This window comes from Molossus molossus, unplaced genomic scaffold (genome assembly GCF_014108415.1).
Source record: "Molossus molossus isolate mMolMol1 unplaced genomic scaffold, mMolMol1.p scaffold_m16_p_4, whole genome shotgun sequence".
NCBI classification, from domain to species: Eukaryota; Metazoa; Chordata; class Mammalia; order Chiroptera; family Molossidae; genus Molossus; species Molossus molossus.
This window is the reverse complement of record NW_023425377.1, coordinates 77,560,771-77,584,004: the sequence shown is the minus strand read 5'-3', so window position 1 is coordinate 77,584,004 and position 23,234 is coordinate 77,560,771. Positions and strand designations below refer to the sequence as shown.

Here is a 23,234-nt window from a genome sequence, read left to right as displayed (position 1 = left end):
AGTACATTGAGGTCTCACGAGAATGTGGCAGACCTGAGCAGGTAGTGGTGGCTGAGTAATGGAGTTGTGGATGACTATTAAAACCCTCACCTTTCTGCTGGGCCCTGGAAGGCTGGACTCCCCCAACTGTGTGTGTATGTTTGCACATGTGTGACCCAGTGACAGGCCCAAAGCAGGCAGGAGTAGTGGCTGGGATGCCTCCCCAGCTGTGTGCCCCCGGGGTGCTTGGAAACAATCACAGGCCTCGGTTTATACACCAGTAGACACAGTGCTACACCTCCAGCTATCAGTAAATGGGGAGCCCTCTGCCTCTCCCCACCCTCCCTGGCTGGCTGTCTTCTCCATCCCCCTCTCTTGGCCCCAGGAGAGGTGCCTGTGGGCCTGGTGCTGTCCCTGCAGTAGGCAAACACATGGTCTGACCACACTATCCCCACGGCCACCCCCGATTTTTTATCTACCTGTCTCCGCTCTGGGCCTTGAGGCCAATATGACTCTTAATTAAAACATTATTTCTTCCCAGGCTCCTCCACCTCTTCCCTGCACCAGGACAGCACATGGAGCATGAACACCGTGTGCAGGCCCTGCATCCCCCTACGACCAGCCTCCCAGGTCTGTGCAAAGGACCAGACTCCACGTGACCACAGGTAAGAGATCCAACTGAGGCTCAGCATTCTACCCAGGGTTTCTTGTACCCAGAATTCCCACAACACACTGCCTGGAATGCCCCCAAAATTACCACCCATGACACAAGGCTCAGGGACTGAAAAGCAGGGTAAGCAGCTGCGGGCTTGCCTGCAGCATTTGGGACCGGCCAAAACATGTTTTATTGTCACAATAAAAATGAGTGAGGTGAAAAAAAGAAAAAAGATGACCACCCATGCCTCAGCGTTCTGCCAGGCAGAGAGGCCCCAGATCTCTGCCTACTTGACCAGACCTAACCAGGAAACCCCAAGCAGGAGGCAGGTGGGCGAGGCATGATGGTGAGTGCACCTACGAGAGGGTGGGCACAGATGCATGGAGCGGAGGTATTTGGGGAAAGGGGTGGAACACAGAATGACAATGGAGAACTGGGAGAGAGCTGGGGTCCCCCAGTCTCCACCTTTAGTCATTTGAGATTTCCTGAGCGACTGGCTGTACCCCACAGCCAAGGCTGTTCACAGTAGACAGGGCTTGTGGGAACCCAAAAGAGGACAAGATGCTCACTGGCTGGGCAGGAGGGCATCCAAGAAGACTTCCTGGAGGAGGCTGGAATTCCAAGTGTGAGCGCAGAGAGGAGTATGAAATGTGCCTTATGGAGGAGGCACAGCTTGGGCAATGTTGTGGCCAACTGAATGTACAAGGTAGGAGAGGCAATGCCCTGAGTTCCTCTCCTCTCCACCCTGTGCTTCTTTTTATACGATATCCCCTGGCTGCCCATGGGAGCCTCCCAAGTTGGTACACTGGTTTCTGCTGCAGACTGGGCACTTGAGTCCCCAAAGGGGAAGCCATCGCCTCAAGGTCACACAATACAACTTGACAGGCTGGGCTGGGGCGACAATGTCCTTCCTTCCTAGTTCAGTGTCAGGGAGTGGGGTTCCATCAGGAGTGTCCGAGGCAGTGGGCATCAGCTGGTCAGGCCAATGTTTCACTGTCAACCCCAGGAGCCCAGAACCTGGAACAGCAGGAGTGGGTAGATAAGACAATCTCAATTCAGGCCCTTAGGAAGGTGAAACACCAGCTCTCCGGCCAGGTTTCCTTCTTTCCTTTTCCCTAATATCCCTTCCCAATGGATGTGGACAGCAACACCTGCAGTCTCCTCCTTCCCCATGGGTCTGGTGCCCTCCAGGTGGGACAAGGATGGCCCTTTAGCCACGGGTAGTCAGCCAGTTTTAGAGGGAGCTTGGCTGTTTGGAGCCACCTGGTGGGAGTCACAGGAATTCAGAGCCCACCCAGAGAGGCAGAGTTATTCACCCAAGGTCACACAGCAAGTTGGGGCAACATCATTCATGTTAGGGGCAACACATGTTAGTATAAAGGTAAGTGAGGCCCTAGCCAGTATGGCTCAGCAGTTAGAGTGTCAGCCCACAGACCAAGAGTCCCGGGTTCGATTCTGGTCAAGGGCATGTACCTCAGTTGCAGTTCGTCCCCAGCCCCGGTTGGGGTTGTGCGGGAAGCAACCAGTTGATGTATTGATGTATCTCTCTCTCATGGATATTTCTCTGTCTCCCTGTCTCTCTCTCTCTCTCTCTCTCTCTCTCTCTCTCTCTCTCTCTTTCTCTCCCTCCCTCACTCCCTCCCTCACTCCCTCCCTCCCTCTCCCTCTCACTCTGTCTGAAGATAAATGTAAAAAAATATCCTCGGGTGAGGATTAAAAAAATAAAAAGAAAAACACAGAGGATTGGAGTCAGGGGGTTGTGGGGGGTGACACTCAGCAGAGGTGAGTCCCTTCTCTTTGGGCCTCATTTTCATCTATCTGTGGTCCTCACAATATGTAAGGTCCCTGGAACGACTTACCTCCTGAAGATGTCCCCCACCCCAGCCTGCTCCTTCAGCCAGCATCTTTAGTCCCCTTGGTCATGGCTCTGCCTCCCAGACTACCTGAAGGAGGAAACAGAAAGACACAGATTGCAGGATAAACACAGCCTTCACCTCAGCCCTCAAGGTCTCTCCTATCTACTCAGTGTCCTGCTGATGAATCTTCTCACATCTGCCAGGACCTACCTCCATGTTAGAGACCTTCTCCCCCCACTTCCAGGCACCATAAAGGCTCAGGAAAATGTTCTGAGCAGCCCTTTCGTCACCTCCAGACAATATAGTCCATAAATATTTATTGAGCACCTACTATGTGTCAGGCACTGAACTGGAAACACAGCAGTGAATAAGATGAACAATGCCCTCATGAAGTTTACAGTCTGGTGGGGGAGATAGGGTACAAAAATTAGAAAAATATAGAGAAGTCAGGGGCTGGGAAGTGTCAGAGAGAAAGATAAAAGCGGGGGAGGGATTTTACACAGGGTGATCAGGAAGAATGCACTGAAGTGGCATCTGAACAAAGGCCTGAAGGAGCTGAGGGAAGGAGGAAGGTAGAAAACATTCCCATCTGACATTAATCATATGTTTATTTGGTTTCATGTCTCTCTCTGCCACTGAACTGACTATGGGCCCCGTGAGGGCAGGCCTGGTCTGAGTCCCAACTGGGTTCCAGTGCTTAGCACATGGCTTGGCACACAGTAAGCGCTCAATAAATATTTATTGCATATTGAATGATGATTATGGTGTGTGGACGGCTGTGGGTTGTCAAGCTTCCAGACCTTGTAGGAGAAGGTACACTGCAGGAACACCCTCTCCCAGCCCCAAGCCCCAAGCCCCAGCCCCCATCAGTCACCATCCCACCATCTCTCCCTGCCTCTGAGATGCTCCCTCCTGAGAGCCTGGGGATGCAGCCCTCCCCCGGCACACACACCTCGAGTCTCCAGGACCAGCATCTGAGGCTCCTGCTCCCAAATGTCACCCCAGGATTGGCAGACCAAGTCTCTATAGCCCGGCAAGCATGACCCCCATAATCCAGGTTTACACATATGGCTCCAGTGTGTCCCCTGCCCAACACCTCCAAGGTGGCATCTGGAACTCTGGGACCAGCTCCTGCCCATCTCCCCCACCTCACTGCTCATATCGCCAAGCACCAGCCTCCACCATCTCCCAGAGCTGCCCTAGGCCCCGGTGTGTGCTATTCCCACGGCCCAGGTGTCCTTCTCTACAGATCCCTCGTGGGCCGTCTTGGCCAAGACTCCAGATGGCCAGGTCAGAATGCAGGCAGCAAGTGTCAGGATGGGAATGTGGGGTGGGCAGGTGTAGTGGAGGAGAAGGATGAGAGACACAGACAAATAGAGACAGAAATGCACAGAGAGACGCAGAGAGAAGGAGACATACAGAGAAAAGAGCAGAGACAGGAATGGACAGAAATGGACCGAGCCACAGAGAGACAGAAAGAATGATAGGAAGTGAAATAAGTAAGAGCACCACTGAGAGAGGGAGACAAAGAGAGATCTTGAGAGAGACAGAGGAGGCCAGAAAGAGACAGAGGGAAAGAAAAGAAAGAGACAGGGGCATCCAGCCGCCCTCTGGCCTCTCCCAGCGCCCGCCTTCCACCCCTCTCTGCCAGTACACACAAGAGCAGAACTCCGCCGGGAGGCGGCGTTCCAGGGGGCGGGAAGGACCCCTAGTCCACCCTACCGCCACCTCCCACCTCCCACGCCCCAGCCAGGCCCTCTCGTGCCCCGCCATCTGCCCCCAGCCTTGATTCACACTCACCCAGCAGGCCCTCCAGTCCCTGCCATCCTCTCCCAGCCTTGGCCCACTCTCTACCCAGGACCCCAGGCAGGCCCTCTCACGCCTGGCCAGCCCGCCCTCCAGGACCCTGTCCTGCCCCGTCCCCGGCCACCTGGGGTCGCTGACGAGCAGCAGCACGGAGCCGTCCTGCAGGCGCATGTCGCGCACCGTCTGGTGGTCGTCCAGTCGCCGCGCGTTGTAGTAGAAGGTGCGCTTCCAGGAGCTCACGCCCTGGCCCACCAGCTGGGCCCGCAGGTCGCTGAGCGTGTCGCGCGGTCGCACAGTGAGCGGCAGCAGCAGCGCCTCGTCCGCTAGATGCACCTTGATGTGGTAGCGCTTCCAGCGCGACAGGCCCCGCCGCAGCCCCTCCATGGCGCCCGCCGGGCGCTCCCCACTCCGCCTGGCTCTCGCGGCCAGCGCACCCGCCCGACAAGCCTAGCTGCCCGCCCCCGCCGCGCCCCGCCCGGCCGGCCCGCCGGCCACGCCTGGTGTGCTCCAGGGAGGTCCCGCGAGGGCGGGGCGCCTAGGGAGGGCAGACTGGGGGCCCCTCTCTCCCACCTTCAGACACCCCTCTGCTTATGCACAGATGTATTCAGTGCCTACTGGAAGCGCCCAGGGTATCTGCGAACAAAACCCACAAAAAGGAGACACATCATAAACATGAATACTTAAATACACAATGCATCCTATCGGGAGAAGTGCTAGGGAGAGAAAAAGGAAGAAGAGAGATTGGTGGTTCTCTTAGACAGAGATCTAGGTCAAGAGAGATCTCTTTGAGGAAGTAGCCTTTCAATTGAGTTCTAAAGGTGAGAAGCAGTGAGTCGGCCATGCAAAGGGTCAAGAATACTGCAGGCTGAGGAGGAAGGAGCCAGTGCAAAGGCCCTGGGGCAGGACCATGCCTGGTGTGTTGAAAGAACAGCAAAGAGTCCCCTGTGGCTGGATGGAGCATAGTGATCTAGGGGAAGAGCAGGGAGGACATGAGGACCAGGAGGGGATGGAGTCAGGTCATACACTTTGGGGAGGACTTGGGCTTTTACCCAGAGGGAGGTGACAACCCTGGAGGGCTGTGGGCAGAGGAAGGTAAGTGATTGAGATTTATATAAGCCACTTACTCTTTCATTCCCTCATTTCCTTCAAGACATAGTCAACAAGCACCTACTCTGTGTTGGCTGAGCTGGACTGGGCAATGCTGGGCACCAAAGAAATCACAACCAAGAGTCTCCCAGTTGACGGTAGGGGACACAGAGTTGGATACAGACACTCCCAACCCTATGAGGTCAGGGCTTGAGTAGAAGGAGAGAACCCAGACTGGGAAAGACCAGTATGTGGGGACAGCTTCCCAGATGGGTAGGCATTGGAGCTAGGGCTTTGGCAGATGAATAGCAGTTCAAGATTCCCAAGAAGACACCTGCCCATGATCACCAACTATATAGTTCAGTGTTTGCCTAGTAGAGGAAAAGCAGGAGTTAAGGCTTGTGGTCAGTGGCAGCCACGGGAAGTTTGTGAGCAGGGGCTCACCCACCTGTAATTCTCTGTCCCCCACCCACCCTTGCAGCCCCTTTCTCAGGTCCCTCTAGTCTCTCCAGTCACACTTACCTATGCACCCTCTTCCCGAAAGCCTTCCCTGATTGCTGCCTGCCCCTGCCGACTATCATACCCTCCAGGACAGGACTGACCAGTTCTGGGTATCCACTATACTGGCTTGACCTCAATGATTCAGTCTATACTTAGAAGCCAGTTAAGGTGAAATCCACCGAGAACTCCTCCTCCAGCAGTGGCAGGAAGGAGGAAGGTTGGGAGGAAGGCTGAGGCCAGAACAGGACAGTGGACAGAGAGTGGGTTCTAGCCCCAGCTTTGACCATTGGAAGTTCCTCAGGAAGGAACTTAATGACCCTGGGCCTCCATGTTCCCATCTATCCAGTGGGGTTGTTATGAGGATGAAATGACTGCGGGTGGAGCACTGAGAAATGTTCCTGAAGCAGTCACTTACTAACTGGCTGTGCTGGAGGATATTCAGAATGAAGTACAATTTGGCCCTGGTTGGTTAGAGCATCATCCCGATATGCCAAAGTCGCGGGTTCAATTCCCAGCCAGGGAACATACAAGAAACAACTAATGAATACATAAGTAAGTGGGACAACAAAGCGATGTTTCTCTCTATATATATAAAGAAATAATTTAAAAAATTTTTTTCTTTTCTTCATTGATTGTAGAGAGAGAGGAAGTAAGAGGGAGAGCGAGATAGAAACATCGATGAGAGAGAACATCAATTGGCTGCCTCCTGCATGCCCCTACTGGGGATCAGGCCCACAACCTGGGCATATGTCCTGACCGGGAATCAACTGGCGACCTCTTGGTCCATGGGTTGATGCTCAACCATTGAGCCACACCGGCCGGACAGAAATAATTTTTTTTTAAAGTACAATTTGACTCTCAAATAAAGCAAATAAAAACAAAGTTAATGCCCAGCTGGTGTGACTCAGTGGTTGAGCATCGACCTATGCACCAAGAGGTCACCAGTTCGATTCCCAGTCAGGGCACATGCCCAGGTTGTAGGCCCAATCCCCAGTGGGGGGCATGCAAGAGGCGGCCAGTCAATGTTCTCTCTCATCGATGTTTCTCTCGCTCCCTCTCCCTTCCTCTCTCTTGAAAATAAAATTAAAAAAATAAAAACAAGATTAGCAAGTAGAAAAAGCACCTGCTAAGTGACAGATGGTCTTTTGGTACTTGATTTTTTGTTGTTTTTGTTAATCCTCACTGAGGATATTTTTCCATTGATTTTTAGATAGGGAGAGAGGGAGGGAGAGAGAAACATCAATGTGAGAGAGGCACATCAATTGGTTGCCTCCTGCACAACCCAGACCAGGGTTGGGGATCAAACCTGCAATCCAGGTAGGTGCCGTTGAACAGGAATTAAACCCTTTGGTCCAAGGGCTGATGCTCCAACCACTGAGCCAAACCAGTCAGGGCTTGGTACTTGATTTAAAAAATAGAACATGTTGCCTGTTGCCTGGCTGGTGTGTCTGAGTTGGTTGAGTATCCTCCCATGCACCAAGAGGTCATGGGTTCGAGTCCTGGTCAGGGCACATGCCTCGGTTTTGGGCTCAATCCCCAGTGGGGAGTGTGCAGGAGGCAGCCAATTGATGTCTCTTTCTTTTTTTTTTTTTAAGTTTTTTTTTTCTTTATTGACTTTTAGAGAGAAAGAAAGGGAGAGGTAGAGAGAGATAGAAACATACATGAGAAAGAACATCGACTGGCTGCCTCCTGCATGCCCCCCACTGGGGATTGGGCCCACAACCTGGGCATGTGCTCTGACCGGAAATCGAACCGGTGACCTCCTGGTTCATGGGTGGCCACTCAACCACTGAGCCACACCAGCCGGGCCAATTGATGTTTCTATCTCTCTCTCTCTCTCCCTCTCCCTTCCTCTCTCTCTAAAATCAATAAAAACATATTTTAAAAATAGAACATGTCCCTTAATTCTCACATGACACTATTATCTCCCATTTTACAGATGAGTAAACTGAGGCATAGAGAGGGTAAATGACTTCCCTGACAATACACAGTGAAAAATGGCAGAGCCAGGATTTGGACCCTAGCCATTTGGCTTCAGCTCTCATGCTACTGTCTGATGACTATGCAGCTTCTTACACAATCATGAGATTTCAGATAGAGATTTTGAAGTTAGCCAATTCCAGATGGATCACCACTCCCAGAAGAGAGAGAGAGAGAGAGAGAGAGAGAGAGAAACAAAACTATAAAACTACTAGAAGAAAACATGGGAGTTAAAAATAATAATAATTCTAGTTTGTTAGAGCATGACATTAAACCCCGAAGCCTTTAATTAAAAGATTAATAACTGACTACATACCAATATAAAATTCTTGCCCTGGCTGGTGTGGCTTGGTTGGTTGAGCATTGCTGCATGCACTGAAAGGTTGATGGTTTGATTCCCAGTCAGAGCACATTCCCATGTTGTGGATTTGATTCCCCATCAGGGTGCATGCAGTAGGCAACCAATCGATGTTTCTCTCTCACATCTCTCTCTCTCTCTCTCTCTCTCTCTCTCTCTCTCTCTCTCTCTCTCCCCCTCCCTCCATCCCTCCCTCCCTCCCTCCCTCCCTCTTCCTTCTTCTCTTATAAAAACATTTTAAAAAATTCTTGCAGGCACAGACACACACAAATACTAGACAGTCAATAGACAAAGTCAAGGAAATTTTTCCAAGACTAATAGATAAAAAACTGGTTTCCTTAATATGTAAAAAGCTTCCAAAAATCAATAATAACCAACAGGCCAATAGAAATAGAGGCAAAAGACATGAACAGTTATTGAAAAGGGAATACAAGTGTATTCTAAACCCATAAGAGGAAGTCATTTTACTCATGGTAAACTAGATATAAAATAACACTACTATGAAATACCTTTTAAAAAGTAAATCTATCAGGTTGCTGAAGATAAAAAGTTTGATAATTCACCGTGTTGCTGAAGTTTGGGAAAAGAGCCATCTCACACCTTGGGGTTTGGAGAGTGAAATGGTGTAATCTCTCTGATAATAGCTATTGAAATGATAAACTAGTTATAACCCTCTGGGAATCTACCTGAGTGCCTGAGGACAGATTATAGCGCAATGCACGCAATGCACGTGCTGAGCAATTTACAGTAAACCAGGAGGCTAGCTCCTGGAACAAAGGGGGAACACAGGCTCACAGAGGGAAGTGCTAGAATGAGGGTGTGCACTCTCTCTAGGGAAGGTGAGCAGGCTGGCTCTACCTGCAGAACCAGGTCACCATGGCCCCAGCCTCCTCCCTTATCAGGCTAAGCTCCAGGTCTCACGTGTCACACCTGCTAATGTCTAGAACAGATTAGAGCAAGGCCCAGGGACACTTGGCTTTAACATATGGAGGCCAAGCCGACCACACTGAGCCCTGTGAGTGTTGGGTGCCGGTTCCAATTAATTCAGACTTTCTCATTAAGCTGTTAGGAAAAGCCAGGTGGCTGTGGGCAGCAAGCCCTCTGCCTGGGCTGCTGGATTAGAGGAATCATGGTTTCTGCCCAGAGACACTATTATCTGTCATGGGCAATTATAGAAGAGCTGGGCAGACAGGGACAAGCTGGAGAATCCCTGAGTTCTGGAACCTGGGAGACTCACTGTGGGATCACGGAAATTGTGGACTCCCAGCATCTTGAAGGCCTGGTGTTCTAGACCCTCGGAATATTCACCTCTCCTCATAAACGTTCTAGAATCCAGGGCTCACTAGTATGAGGGTTAGGGTTCTGAGTGGCAATCAACATATTACTTCTGGCTGTCCTAGGGGGCAAAGGAATGTTGAAGAAGGTTCTAAGGGAGTCCAGAGAATCAATGGGAAGTGAGAAAAACAGGTTTTAGAAATGGGCCAGACTGCGCCCTGGCAGGTTTGGCTCAGCAGTTAAGAGTGTTGGCCCACAAACCCAAGGGTCACAGGTTTGATTCCTGGTTAAGAGCGTGTACCTGAGTTGCAGGTTATATCCCTGTCCCCGGTTAGGTCATGCGGCAGGCAACCAACCCATGTGTCTCTCTTACAATGATGCATGTTTCTCTCTCTCTCTCTCTCTCTCTCTCTCTCTCTCTCTCTCTCTCTCTCTCTCTCTCTCTCCCCCCCTCTACTCTATCTAAAAATCAATGGAGCCCTGGCCCGTTTGGCTCAGCGGTTCAGGCGTTGGCCCTCAGACCAGAGTCACGGGTTCGAATCCTGTCAAGGGCATGTACCTCAGTTGCAGTTCAGTCCTCGGCCCAGGTTGGGGTCATGAGGGAGGCAACCAATCGATGTGCCCCTCTCACATCGATGTTTCTCTCTCTCGCTTTCCTTCCATCTCTCCCTCCCACTTTATCTGAAGATAAATGGAAAAATATCCTCTGGTGCCCTGGCTGGTTTGGCTCAGCGGTTAGAATGTCAGCCTGCGGTCCACAGAGACCCGGGTTCGGTTCCCGCTAAGGGCATGTGCCTTGGCTGCAGTTTGTCCCCGGCCCTGGTTGGGTCGTGTGGGTGGCGGCCACTCGATGTGTCCCTTTCACATCGATGTTTCTCTCTCTTCCTCTCTCTCCTTCCTGCTCTGTCTGAGTGAAAAACGGAGGAGTGTCCTCGGGTGAGGATTAAAAATAATAATAATAAAATATCCTCTGGTGAGGAATAACCAAAAAAAGGAGGGGGGCTATAATACATGGGTCCTCTGAGATAGAAGGGATATGTGTGGGTGGAGCCCGCATCCCCCAATACTGCAGGCAGATAGGAAGGGAGGTGGGCATGTGCCAGTTTGCCAGTACAGGTGATACCCACTGAACTTGGCCAAATGCTGGAATCACAGATGCTTAGCCTCTTGTGATACAAAATACGTTTTTCTTATTAACTTATTCCCTTGGGCCAGAGGTCTCTCAAATTGCAAGCCCAGAGGCCCACACAATGTTTGTTTGTTTGTTTGTTTGTTTGTTTATTAAGAATCAGTAAATGAGTGTTTCCAAGAAGTTGGAGCTCTATTGGGCCCTCTATGGACAGGACATGGGACATGAATTCCCTACAGTCCCTACCAGGTTCAGTGTACTTCCCGAGTCCTGAAGGGTTTGTCCTCCCTGTACTAGCAATAGTACTAACTTTGTATCCTCATTTTGATCAAGAAAGTGAGTCCAGAAGCAGCTGTTTGCCAATGTCTGCCCCTCACCGCCCCAGGGAGAAGCTAAAATGGTTTTGGAAAAAAGCAAATGGATGTCTCTCCATGCTTTATACTCAGTTACCCCACTGGGTCCCTGTCACCAACCCTATGAAGTCTGTACTTTTGTTCTCCCGTTTCTCAGAAGAGAAAACGGAGGCTTCCCCAAAGCCACACAGGAAGGTGGAGCAGAGCCCCTGGAACATGGCAGGACTGAGTTAGCAGGAGGGCTCAGGTGCCTCTACCTGGTTTGGTACCAAAAGGAGATGTGGTGTGGAGAGGGTGGCTTTGAGAAGGGCATGGGGAGCCGTGGGAGGGTTTGAAAAGAGCGGGCGGCATGATCTAATTTATGTGTTAGAAGGGTCCCCGGCAGTGTGAAATCTATTTTAGAAGATGGATACATTAATCCTTAGCTAAGAAAGGCCTTGTCTCAGGTCAGAGTACTCTCTTCATGGTTACTATTTCCTGGGTTTCTGTGTCCCACTCCAGGGACATTTCATAAGAAATTCATTGCTAAGATACCTGGTAAATGAGAGTTCATGGTGGTCCCTGTTGGTTAATTCTATTATTCCACTCCAGCTCTATTAGAAACAAAGGCTATTTACTAGCAACATGTTCAAATGCGACATTCTTCACCTGGCTGGTGTGGCTCAGTGGTTGAGTGTCAACCCATGTACCAGGAGGTCGCTGGTTTGCTTCCCTGTCAGGGCACATGCCTGGGTTGTGGGCCCGATCCCCAGTGGGGAGCATGCAGGGGGCGACCAACTGATGTTCTCTGCCATTGATGTCTCTATCTCTTTCCCTCTCCCTGTCTCTCTAACATCTATAAGAAAAAATGATTTAAAAAACAAAAACAAAAAACAGCCTGGCCAGTATGGCTCAGTGATTGAGCATAGACCTATGAACCAAGGGGTCGCTGGTTCGATTCCCGGTCAGGGCACATGCTCAGGTTGTGGGCCCGATCCCCAGTGTGGGGCATGCAGGGGGCAGCCAATCGATGTTCTCTCTCATTGATGTGTCTATCTCTCTCTTGTCATTTCTCTCTCTAAAATCAATAAAGAAAAAATACTTTAATAAAAAAAAAACAGAAGTGGATTATTCATATATAAAGAGTTGTTAGAAATAAATAAAAACAGAGAGAAATGCAAAGAACATGGGTGCCACTTTAAACACACAAAAAACATAGATGGGAAATCATAAAATAAAGACAGACTCACATGGAAAGGTGTTTAACCACCCTAGAATTCTCTCCTATTCTAATATTCAGTAAAGATATCTGATGATATTAAATTTTGTGAGGGTACAAGCCAATGGGCACTCACATCTGTTGCTGGAATAAGTTAGTACCATACTTTTGGAAGGTAAAATGGCAAAGTGTATTGAAAGTCTTTGATGGATAGTAACTAATTATAATGTCTCACCTTTGTTGAGTGACAACTCTATTTCATTTATTACGTTTTGTTTCCACTAGAGCAGAAGTTCCCCGAAGGCAGGAATTTTTGTCTGTTTTGGTCACTGCTGAGTCCCTGATGCCTAGAACAGCACCTAACTCTGATTTATATACCCAGCATGATCCCATCTACTCATTTTTCTACACAATGACTTTGAGAACCACTGAGCTAGACCAAAAGAGAAGTTTTTGTGCAGACATCTCAGCATCTGCCTCGTTAGGTCTTTCAGACAACCATAAGGTCCTGAGCAGTGAGTGCAGGATTCTCAGAGGCTCCTGCTGGCCCGCGGTACGAATGTGCTTGTAGTTATAAGGATTAAATGAGATGATTCCTGACACTTACTGAATCCTTAGGCTGTGCCAGGCAGTGTTCAAAGAACTTTATAAAACTCAGCTCAATCACTTAGTATCAAAGCTATGAGGTCGATGCTAATATCAGATCCGTTTTATAGACAAGGAAACTGAGTCCACAGCATAAAAGTAGTCCCCTAGCTAGGGCCTGGCAAATAGTAGGTGCTTAGGTTAAGTAGAACCTAAATCTTGTTCAATCAGCTCCATGAATACCTGTTCCTGTCTCCCCAGGGAGTTATTCTTTGAGGGGCCCTTGACAGCCTGTGGGTACCAGTAAGTGCTCCATAAATATTTCAGTTCTCATATTTTTTGGGTGATTCAATACAGAGTTGCTGGGGAAGGCGAATGGAGAGGGTGTTAGGTTTCTGTGGGTATGGACACATTAGACACGTAAAGAGTTAGCTCTCTTCCCCAGACACACAAGGATACATGTGAACATATACTCCAAGACAAATGCAGACACATCCACTTCAAAACAAGCACACAGAGACCAACACAAACACAGCTCAAAACAAGTTCAGATATGTACGTGAGATATGCACACACAACTCAGGACTTTGGCCTGGGGTGGCCAGGTTAGGGAGGCTCTCAATGTTCCAGCCTTCACCTTCACCTTTCCTACCTGGGGTCCAGGGCCTCCTGCTCAGTTGGTCTCAGCCCTGGGCCCCAGGAAAAGCCAGGCAGAAATGGCTGTGGCACAGACCGTGGCTTTGGGGCGCCACCTGGCGGGCACAGGGGACGGGGGCATGACAGCTCCGAGGCTCAACATCTCTGGGTGCCCGAGTCCCTCTGAGATTGCTTTTGTCTCTATTTGCGTCTCTCTCTCTCTGTGTCTAAGTCTCTGCTCTCTTCTGTCTTTCTTCTTTCTGTGTCCGCCTCTCTCTGCAGCTCTGTCTCCTCTTCTACAGATCTCCATCTCTCTTTTTCTTTCTCCCCACAGCCAGAGAACAAGGCCTCTTCAATAACTGAGCCAGGGGCCTCCAGTTCCCCTTCCCTATGCATCCTCTGTGCTCTGTCCCCCATGGCATTCTCCTGGCACTTCCTACCACTCATAGGCTGTCGCTATGACTCAGTCCGGGTGGGCTGTGATAACCAACCTCATCAGCCTTGCCTGCCAGCCACACCTACCTCCTATGTTCTGGTCTTTGGGGAGGGGACCTCATGCTTGGAGGAACACATGGGTCTCCTGCTCTGCCTTTGTCCAAATAGAGCCTGCAGAGCAGGAGAACAGAGGATGTGGCTAATAAGAAGGGTGCACAGGGAGAGGTGATTGAAGAGGCTCATGAGCCCACCTTGGCTTACCCCTTCCCCAGCGCTGGCTGCTGCTGGCTCCCTAAAGGTGGCACATACGAGTTGCATGGGAGGGGGGCGCCAGGGCAGTGAGGATTTGGACCCCAAGCAAGGAAGGCCTGAGAGAGCGAGAGCGAGAGCGAGAGACAGAGAGACAGAGAGAGAGAGAGAGAGAGCAAGAGAAGAGAGAGAGGCGAGAGATACCCTTGAACCTTGCTGGGAGGGCAGGGATCTCCTCTCTATTAAAAACCCACTATTAGGCCCAGCTGGTGTGGCTCAGTGGATTGAGCATTGTCCCATGGACTGAGAGGTCCTTGTTCGATTGCCAGTCAGGGCCCATGCCCATGTTGCCAGCTCCATCCCCAGTAGGGGATATGCAGGAGGCAGCTGATTGATGTTTCTCTCTCACATCGATGTTTCTATCTCTCTCTCTAAAAAAAAAAAAAAAAAAAAAAAAATCAATAAAAACATATTTTTTAATAAAATAAAAAGTAAAAATCCGCCCTGGCCAGTTTGGCTTAGCGGTTAGAGTGTCGGCCTGCGGTCCGGAGAGACCCGGGTTCGGTTCCCGCTAAGGGCACGTACTTCGGTTGCAGTTTGTCCCCGGCCCTGGTTGGTCGTGCGGGTGGCAGCCACTCGATGTGTCCCTTCACGTCGATGTTTCTCTCTCTCTCTCCCTTCCTCTCTCTCCCTCCCACTCTATCTGTACGAAAAATGGAAAAATATCCTCAGGTGAGGATAAAAAAAAAAAAAAAAAAAAAAAAAGTAAAAATCCACCACGGTCCCCCATTGCCTGCTAGCTGACAGCCTGATCCTGGACTTTGGAGTCCACTCTGTCTGACTCCATGTCTCCCCTGCTCCTGCTTGCTCAGTTCCTCTGAGCTACTGCCCATTCTGTTCTCTCCCAGAATGCCCTTCCAGTCACCTCCTCCAGGAAGCCAGAGTTTACTCCACCCCTCCTTGAAATCATCCGTTGAGCTCCAGAGGTCAGGTCTGCTTCAGTGATGGTCATAGCTATGTCCCTGGCACAGAGCTCAGCACACAGGAAATGCTCAAGGAAGTGTTTGCTGAATGAAAGTGTGAGCTAGAAGAGGCTCAGAGGCATGCTCTTAAGCCAAGATCTTTGATCCTGCCTTGCTGGGGGGTGGAAAGGGGCTTCTTCCCTCTCTGTGCCCCATTTTTCCAGGGACAGGGGGTAAAGGGACATTTTCTGGGCTGCTTGTGAAATCTACCCTGCTGGGTCTCATTTCAGCTGAGTCTGTAAATATTTGGTCCGCCGTGGCCGGCAGCATCTATGCAGGAGAAGCTTCAGTGCCTTTAATGAGCCTCCCCGTAGGGCCTAACTCGAGGTTTCTGTGACTGGGTATGTGGGGCGTCCCGGCAGTTTCACAGCAGGTTGGCCCAGGGTAGGTAAGACTGTAGAACCAGAAGCAGCAGCAAGAGGACATCAGCGGCTCCCAGTGCTTAACCCTGCAGTGTGCAGTATTCAAGAGGCTGAATCTGGGCCTCTGGCTTTAAAAATGGCTAATGGGCCCGGTTGGTGTGGCTTAGTGGATTGAGTGTCATCCCATGGACTGAGAGGTCCCGGTTCAATTCTCGGTCAGGGCACATGCCCGGGTTGTGGGCTCGATACCCAGTGGGGAACATGCAGGAGGCAGCTGATAAATATTTCTCTCTCTCTCTCCCCCTTCTTCTGTCTCTAAAAAATGAACAAACAAAAAAACCCAAACAAAAATGGCTAATGTGCCCTGGCTAGTGTGGCTCAGTTGGCTGAGCATTGACCTACACACTAAGAGGTCACCAGTTTGATTCTAGGTCAGGGCACATGCTTGGTCCGCGGTGGGGAGCATGCCAATTGATGTTTCTCTCTCCCTTCCTTTCTCTAAAAGCAATAAAAACATTTAAAATAAAAAAATTGAGCCCTGGCCAGTTTGGCTCAACAGTTAGAGCATCGGCCAATGAGTTGTGGGTTCAATTCCAGTCAAGGGCACGTATCTCGGTTGTGGTTATTCCTTGGCCCTAGTCGGGGTCCTGCGGGAGGCAACCAGTTGATGTGTCTCTCTCACATTGATGTTTCTCTCTCTCCCTTCCTCCCACTCTATCTGAAGAAAAATGGAAAAATATTCTCGGGTGAGGATTTAAAAAAATTGCTAATGCAACATAATAGATTATAGCCACGATGAACATGGATGCCGAATGGACCCCTTCCCTACATCCAAAGGCCACACTTAATCCTTAGGGGGAGAGCTTTCTGGCAATGAGGCAGAAGGCCTAATTTAGACCTGTTCTTTTAGCTAGAATTAGCAACTACAACCATTTTCTAAGTGCCTACTACATGCAGATACTGTGTAAAGCACTTTAAATGCATCACCTCACATCCTCGGAATCACCCTGCCCATTTTATAAGAAAATTCAGAAGGGTTCAAGGTCATCCAGGTGGGGAAGGGCAGAATTGGGATTGAAACTCTCCCACCTAGCTTGGTCTCAAGTCATCCAACCGTCATGGAGGCCTCCCCAAAGGGGCCACCATCCCAACGCTTCTCAACTTTCAGGATCCCAGGAGTGGCTGGAGATAAGGTCTGACTCAAACCAGGAGGTCTGAATTGGGGCTTGGGAACCCCAACTCAGAGCTGCTGGTAACTCTTGCTAGATGTATTGCTCCGTCCTTTCTTAGTAATGGCAGCCTTACTACTGCACACGCCCAAACGTGTTTGCAGTGTTCCCTCTGAATCTCAGCAGATAGTCTGCCACCTGGTGTTTACTGAAGACACCAGGAGACAGGATTTGGTGGCCCCATCACACTTTAAACTAGAGGAATTTTCTACCAGGCCTCAAAGGCGCCAATAGGCCACTCAAGAGATGCAGCAATCTGAAAACTTGAAAATACAGGATTACTATGTATTTTCTTTCTCCTCTTCATAAATTCGGTAAGCATTTGCTCTGTGCCTACTACATTCCAGGTGTATTGGCTATGTCTTTATTTTCTGGTTTTTGATGCTGTCACATCTGAGCCTCATCCTGGATGGTGTGACCAAGGTAGAGACAATCTTACTTTACAGTGGAGACCTTGCCCCTCAACCTGCAAGCCAGTTAAAAGGCACCTCATCCCCACTAACCAATGACTCTGTGGCTGTGTTTTTAAAAAATCAAAAGCCATTTTTATAACATTGCATTTGACATTTTTTGACTAAAAGTAACACATGCAATGTAAGCCTGGCAATCATTGTGTGGGTGTGGGAATTCCTACGAAGTGAGAAAATTTAACCTAGGAGCTGTTTTGAAATATAATGAGATCTTTATGATACAAAATTTAGCAGTTGATGAAATTGACACATTTTTGTAGATGTGGAGACATTTAATAAGGTATTTATTCTGATTTTACAGTTTTCTTTTTGTATTTGTGGAGTCAATAGATTCTTCCTTCTCTTTGCTAGGCTTCACATTGCACAGGTCTCCCGTAAAACAGAGAACCCTAGGCCCTATTCCTGCAGGGCCTCTCAGTGCCTGTCAACATTTATTAAGTACTTACTGCATGCTAGGAGCAATTTTGAGCTTTATAAGTATGTTAAGTTTTTTAAAAAAATCCTCATCTGATGATATGTCTATTGATGTTTAGAGAGAGGAAGGGAAAAAGAAACTTTGATGTGAGAGAGAAACATTGGTTGCCTCCCATTCACGCCCTGATGAGGGATCAAACCTGCAACCTTTTGGTATATGGACAATACTCCAACCAACTGAGCCACTCAGTCAGCGCTATATTAATTAAATGAACTATAGCAAAGGTCCTCTATGGTAAATACTATCATTATTCCCTTCTTCCAGTTAAGGAAGCCAGAGCAGAGAAAAACCAGTAACTCCCTGTGGGCAAGCAGTCTGGGTTCTTGAGCCTGCCCCCAGCTTATATCCTGGTAGTTCTCACTCCTGATACTTAACAGACCCACTACCTTTAAAATTATTTTAAAATTGTGATCAAATACACATAAAATGTAAGCAATTGTTAAGTGCACAGCTCAGTGGCATTAAGTACATTGGTATTTTCCTGCAACCATCCCTACCATTCATCCCCAGAACTTTCTCATTTTCCCAAACTGAAACTTGTCCCCATTAAACACTAACTCTCCATCCCCCTGCCCCAGCCCCTGGCTCCCACCATCTACTTTCTGTCTCTATAGAGCTCACTTCTCCTAAGGACCTCCTATGAGTGGAACCACACAGTCTCTGTCCTTTTTTGAGTGGATTATTTCACTAAGCATAATGTCCTCAAGGTTCATCCACATTGTAGCAGGTGTTGGCATTTCCTTCCTTTTTAAGATCGAAAAATATTCTATTGTCTGGATGATCACCACCCCTCCAATTAGGATGGCTATTATAAAACAAACAAACAAACAAACAAACAAAAATAGGAAATAGCAAGTGCCGGCAGGGATGTGGAGAAATCAGAATGCTTGTGCATGGCTGGTGGGAATGAAAAATGGTGCCACCGCTGTAGGTAACAGGCGGTGGTTCCTCAAAGTTAAACAGAGTTACCGACTGACCCAGCAATTCCATTCCTAGGTCTCACCCAGGAGAATGACAAACCCATACACCCGTCTTCATGGCAGCATTGTTCACAGGAGCCAAAAGTCCACGTGGAAATAACCCGAGTGTCCATTTGCAGCCCCTTTTATAACAGATATTTTGTTCAACCTTCCTTTTCTCTCCTGAAATAAAAATCAGAGTGAATATAATCTAACTACGCACAATTTAAAAACAAGCTAACCAGTGTGATGTCTTATCAGATACAGACAGAAGAAATAAAAAGAAAAGAATGTCCAATACTGTCTCACCCAGCCTGACGAGCACGATGGTGAGGACCTACCTATTCAGACGGTGCCCATCAGACAGAATCATGGGGAGGAATCGAGACCCCAGCAGCTCTGCTCAGAGAAATGGTGCACTCTTGGTAAGATTCTGTACTGAACAATGAGCAATCCTCTCAATTTACCCAGAAGTTGCATCCCTGAAAAAATCCATATGTATGAAAACTGTGAAGAGTACTATTAGCCAGTGAATGGTGCTCCCCCCCAATTCATGTTGAAATTCTGGGCCCCGGACCTCAGAATGTGACCCCATTTGGAGACAAGGCCTTTACACAGGTAACATGAGGTCACTGGGGTGACCCTAAACCAGTATGATTATGTCCCCTTATAAAAAGGGGACATTTAGCCCTGGCCATTTTGGCTCAGCAGTTAGAGCATCAGCCTGTGGACCAGAGAATCCTGGGTTTGGTTCCCGCTAAGGGCATGTACTTCGGTTGCAGTTTATCCCCAGCCCTGGTTGGGGTTGTGTGGGTGGCAACCACTCCATGTGTCTCTCTCACGTCAATGTTTCTCTCTCTCTCTTTCTCCCTGTCTCCCTCCTGCTCTATCTGTAGATAAATGCAAAAATGTCCTCGGGTGAAGATAAAAAAAAAATTAAAAAATAAAAATAAAAAGGGGACATTTAGCCCGGCCAGTGTAGCTCACTGGTTGAGCATTGACCCATGCACCAAGAGGTCACCGGTTCAATTCCCGGTCAAGAAACATGCCCAGGTTGTGGGCCCAATCTCCGTTGCGGGGCATGCAGGACATGGCCAATCAACGATATTTCTCATCGATGTTTCTCTCTTTCTCTCTTAACAAAAAATCAATAAAGAAAAAAAAAATTTTTTTTAATCAATAAAGAAAAAAATATTTTTTTTTAAAAAGGCGGCGGGGGGGGGGGGGGGGGGGGACACATTTAGCCTGGCCAGTGTGGCTCAGTGGATTGAGAGTAGTCCCATGAACTGAGAGGTCCTGGTTCAATTCCCGGACAGGGCACATGCCTGGGTTGCGGGCTTGATCCCAGTAGGGGGCGTGCAGGAGGCAGCTGATCAATGTTTCTCTTTCACAGCGATGTTTCTCTCTCTCAAAACATCAATAAAATATATCTCTATCTCTATCTATCTATCTATCTATCTATCTATCTATCTATCTATCTATCTATCTATAAAAGGTGGAGGAACATTTGGATGCAGACACACAGGGAGGCTGGATGAAGGCGGCAGGCAGATAGGGTGCTTCCACAAGCCAAGAACTCCAAAGATTGCCAGCGACCACCAGAAATAAGGGGAAGCCTAAAACAGAATTTTCCTCATGGCCTTAGAAGGAACCAGCCCTGCAAACACTTTGATCTTGAACTTCTGGCCTCCATAACTGGGAGAGAATAAATTTGTTTCAAACCACAGTTTGCAGTACTGTTACGGCAGCCCTAGCAAATAAATGTATTTTGTGTCTATATAAAACAGCTTGGTTTTAGGCCCAGCTAACTAGGAAGGGGCTGTTCTCACCCCCAGGGACTGTCCAGAGGGAACAACAGCCTACACTGTTTCCCAAGGCTCCATGGAGCAGCTTGATGGTAGTGCCCCAGTTGAGAGCCCTGGTGGCACTCCAGGACGCCACTCTGCCTGCCAGAGTAGTTGCTCCATTGCATCTATGACAACAGCTAAAAACTGGTCTCACCCACTACCCAAGCTTGAGTCTCTTTTTTTTTTAAATCCTCACCTGAGGACATTTTTCCATTTCTTTGTTCAGATAAAATGGGAGGGAGGGAGAGAGAAACATTGATGTGAAAGGAACACATCAAGTGGTTGCCACCCGCACGACCCAACCAGGGCCGGGGACAAACTGCAACTGAGGTACGTGCCCTTAGCGGGAACTGAACCCAGGTGTCTCTGGACCGCAGGCCGACGCCATAACCCCTGAACCAAACCGGCCAGCGAGTCTCTTTTTGCACCCAAAATGGAAAGTCCAGACCCAATTTCTAGACTATAGCTTGAAAAGAGGAGACAGACCTCCGTGCAGGAGACAACATGCTGTGCAGGCCCCCATGCACAACATGGAGTTGATGTCCTGTCAACCTGTCTTTGGAAAAGGACTCTACAAGCCCCTGTGGTGGAGGAAGCAAACGAAGTGTTTATTTGCAGCAATTCAAACAGACAGGACACAGAGGGCCAGCACTGACCTGCCTTTAATGCTGGGGATTTTCAGATTGCTCTTTTAAAACTAAACAGCCCAGCAGGAACTCAGGGTACTCAGGGAGAATTTGCAATTGTTTGGGGGCCTGTGGGGTGGCTGTCCTAGTTACCAAGGGGAGAGAATTGAGGTCCCCAGCAGGCAGCACAGTGGATTAACTCTTACCACACTGGACCAGGGCCAGGAATGGTGGGAAGCAAGCTCTCCCTCCTGCTCCAGGAACCTTGGGGCCACTAGACCTCCCACTCATGAGATGACGGATTTGGCTTTTTGCTGCCCCAACACGCCTGCAGTCACCCACTCCCTGCTGGCAGTCTGCTTGTGCAACTGCTTTTCTCCCAGAGAAAGAGAAGCACCTCACTGTGGTGCCTGACCGGGAGCTTGTGACATGGCACCTCTGGCCAGCCAGGTGCCTTGTTCAGCAGTCTTTGATGAAGAAAACTGGAACCACTTCTATCACAAATGAGATTTCACATGTGAATTTGCACTTCCAGAAAAATTACTGGCTTGGGCACACTGAGCTTGTGCCGAGCAAGGGTTGTTGCCCTTTTAGAAGGGCCAGTGTGCTCTGGGGGGGACGAGGGCAGCTGCTAAGCACTGCAGGGCTCACCACACATACCCACCCCTTAGCCAGGCCCCCAAACCCCACACCATCACTGGACACTGCCCTAGGCACTCTGGCACAAAGGGTGAAGTAGTCAGAGGCTCCACAATGCACACAGCCCTCCCCTCAATAAAATACCACCTACAACCTTGGGCATGTGATCTAACCCCTGCACCTGGCTCCTCATCTCTCAGATGGGGAGGTGACATTTACTTCATTGTCAGTTGGGAGAGTTCAAGTATGATGAGTGGTAGCTGACACCCAAGTGCGCAACGGTGCTGCTCTCTGCTCTGTAATCACCACAACATACACATCAGAATGCGAACCGTAAACTTTTATTAATGGAAAATGGAATGCCTTGTTACAGAAACCTTGTCTCAAAAATGGCAGGACAAGACCACACTTATTTAAAAAAAAAAAAGTGAATTCACATATTATAGAGCTACAACATGGTGGCAGGATTTGTTTTTGTTTCTTAAAACATTCCACAAGTTCAAGGTAACTGGCTAAGAGATTCAACAGTGCATCTGTCTACCTGAACAGGCGGAGGGAGTGGGGTTTAGTATCGACGAGTGAAGTGGGGGTATGGGTGGGGGTGGGGATGCGGGACTCTGCTGCCCCGGTCCTGGCCGGCCAGTCCTCCACCTTCCAGTCCTCCACCGGGCACCACGTGGCCCTGGGAATGCCCACCTTGTGCAAAGCCGCCTCGCCTAGGAACAAAGGCACATGTTTGTCCCCTCGAAGTGCTTTACATTTTCACCATAATATGGCGTGGTACACAGCTCTGCAGCCTTTAGAGCCTGCGTGGTTTTCTCCGGGTGAGAAACATCCCAATGACAGACCACATTCCTGGTCACTGGACAGTGTTACTTGTGCAAGTTGCCAAGAGCTGCTTTTGAGATTTGTTTTTAAAACATTCAACCCAGCAAGTTGATCAAACATGCAAAAAAGGGAGAGGAAGTGAGGAGTAGGAACAAATCAATTTTATCCAGGACAAAACTTCTTACCCCGACATTCCACCCCGATTGGCCATGTGTCCTGGCCCTGAGGGCCCAGAGAGGCCCCTCTCACCACCTGGAAGAGAAGAAAGAGTCTGCAAACACTCCCTTCTTAGAAGTTTCTGGAAATGCTGGGGGAAAGCTGGCCTGTGGAGAGTTCTGGGACTAGCCACCCCTCCCTGGGAACTCCCGCTCCCCCTCCCCCCATGGGTGGGAGTTAGCCCATACCTAGCCACCTGGCATGCTCCCGGCCTGCTGTGCCTGTGTCTACCATGCCCGGCCAGGCACGCTCCTGGTGCTCTTCTAGCCTCTGACTGTGCTCTGTCCAGTCACGTCCACCCCTGTACCGGAGGGAAATAAAGCAGATACACCACAGTCCCAGTATGCCTCTCATCAAAGTTTCTGAGGGAAGGGGGTGAAGAAGGGAACAGAAACTTCTCCAAAAGTACACACATGACCACTAAGCACATGAGAAGGTGTTCAGCACCAGTAACATCACAACCACAATAATGAGACACAT

At 49.2% G+C, this 23,234-nt stretch overlaps 1 protein-coding gene and 1 pseudogene across 4 annotated transcripts in view; both read right to left on the bottom strand.

The window, feature by feature from the left end:
* Nucleotides 1-913: 913 nt before the first annotated feature.
* LOC118643895 lies at nucleotides 914-4,680 on the bottom strand (annotated as a pseudogene).
* Nucleotides 4,681-18,495: 13,815 nt separating this feature from the next.
* SAFB2 (scaffold attachment factor B2) overlaps nucleotides 18,496-23,234 on the bottom strand; it is a 46,999-nt gene continuing 42,260 nt past the window's right edge. For 2 of the 4 annotated variants that reach the window (XM_036239646.1, XM_036239647.1), the window contains 3 exons: nucleotides 22,943-23,055; nucleotides 22,724-22,790; nucleotides 22,079-22,426 (listed from right to left, as the gene is read on the bottom strand). In XM_036239646.1, coding sequence (XP_036095539.1) covers nucleotides 22,276-22,426; nucleotides 22,724-22,790; nucleotides 22,943-23,055 — 331 coding nt within the window. In that variant the 3' untranslated portion in view covers nucleotides 22,079-22,275. Of the gene's footprint in view, nucleotides 18,782-18,939; nucleotides 19,081-22,078; nucleotides 22,427-22,723; nucleotides 22,791-22,942; nucleotides 23,056-23,234 lie in introns of those variants that run through there. The other 2 variants (XR_004956394.1, XM_036239648.1) reach the window with 2 other exon arrangements.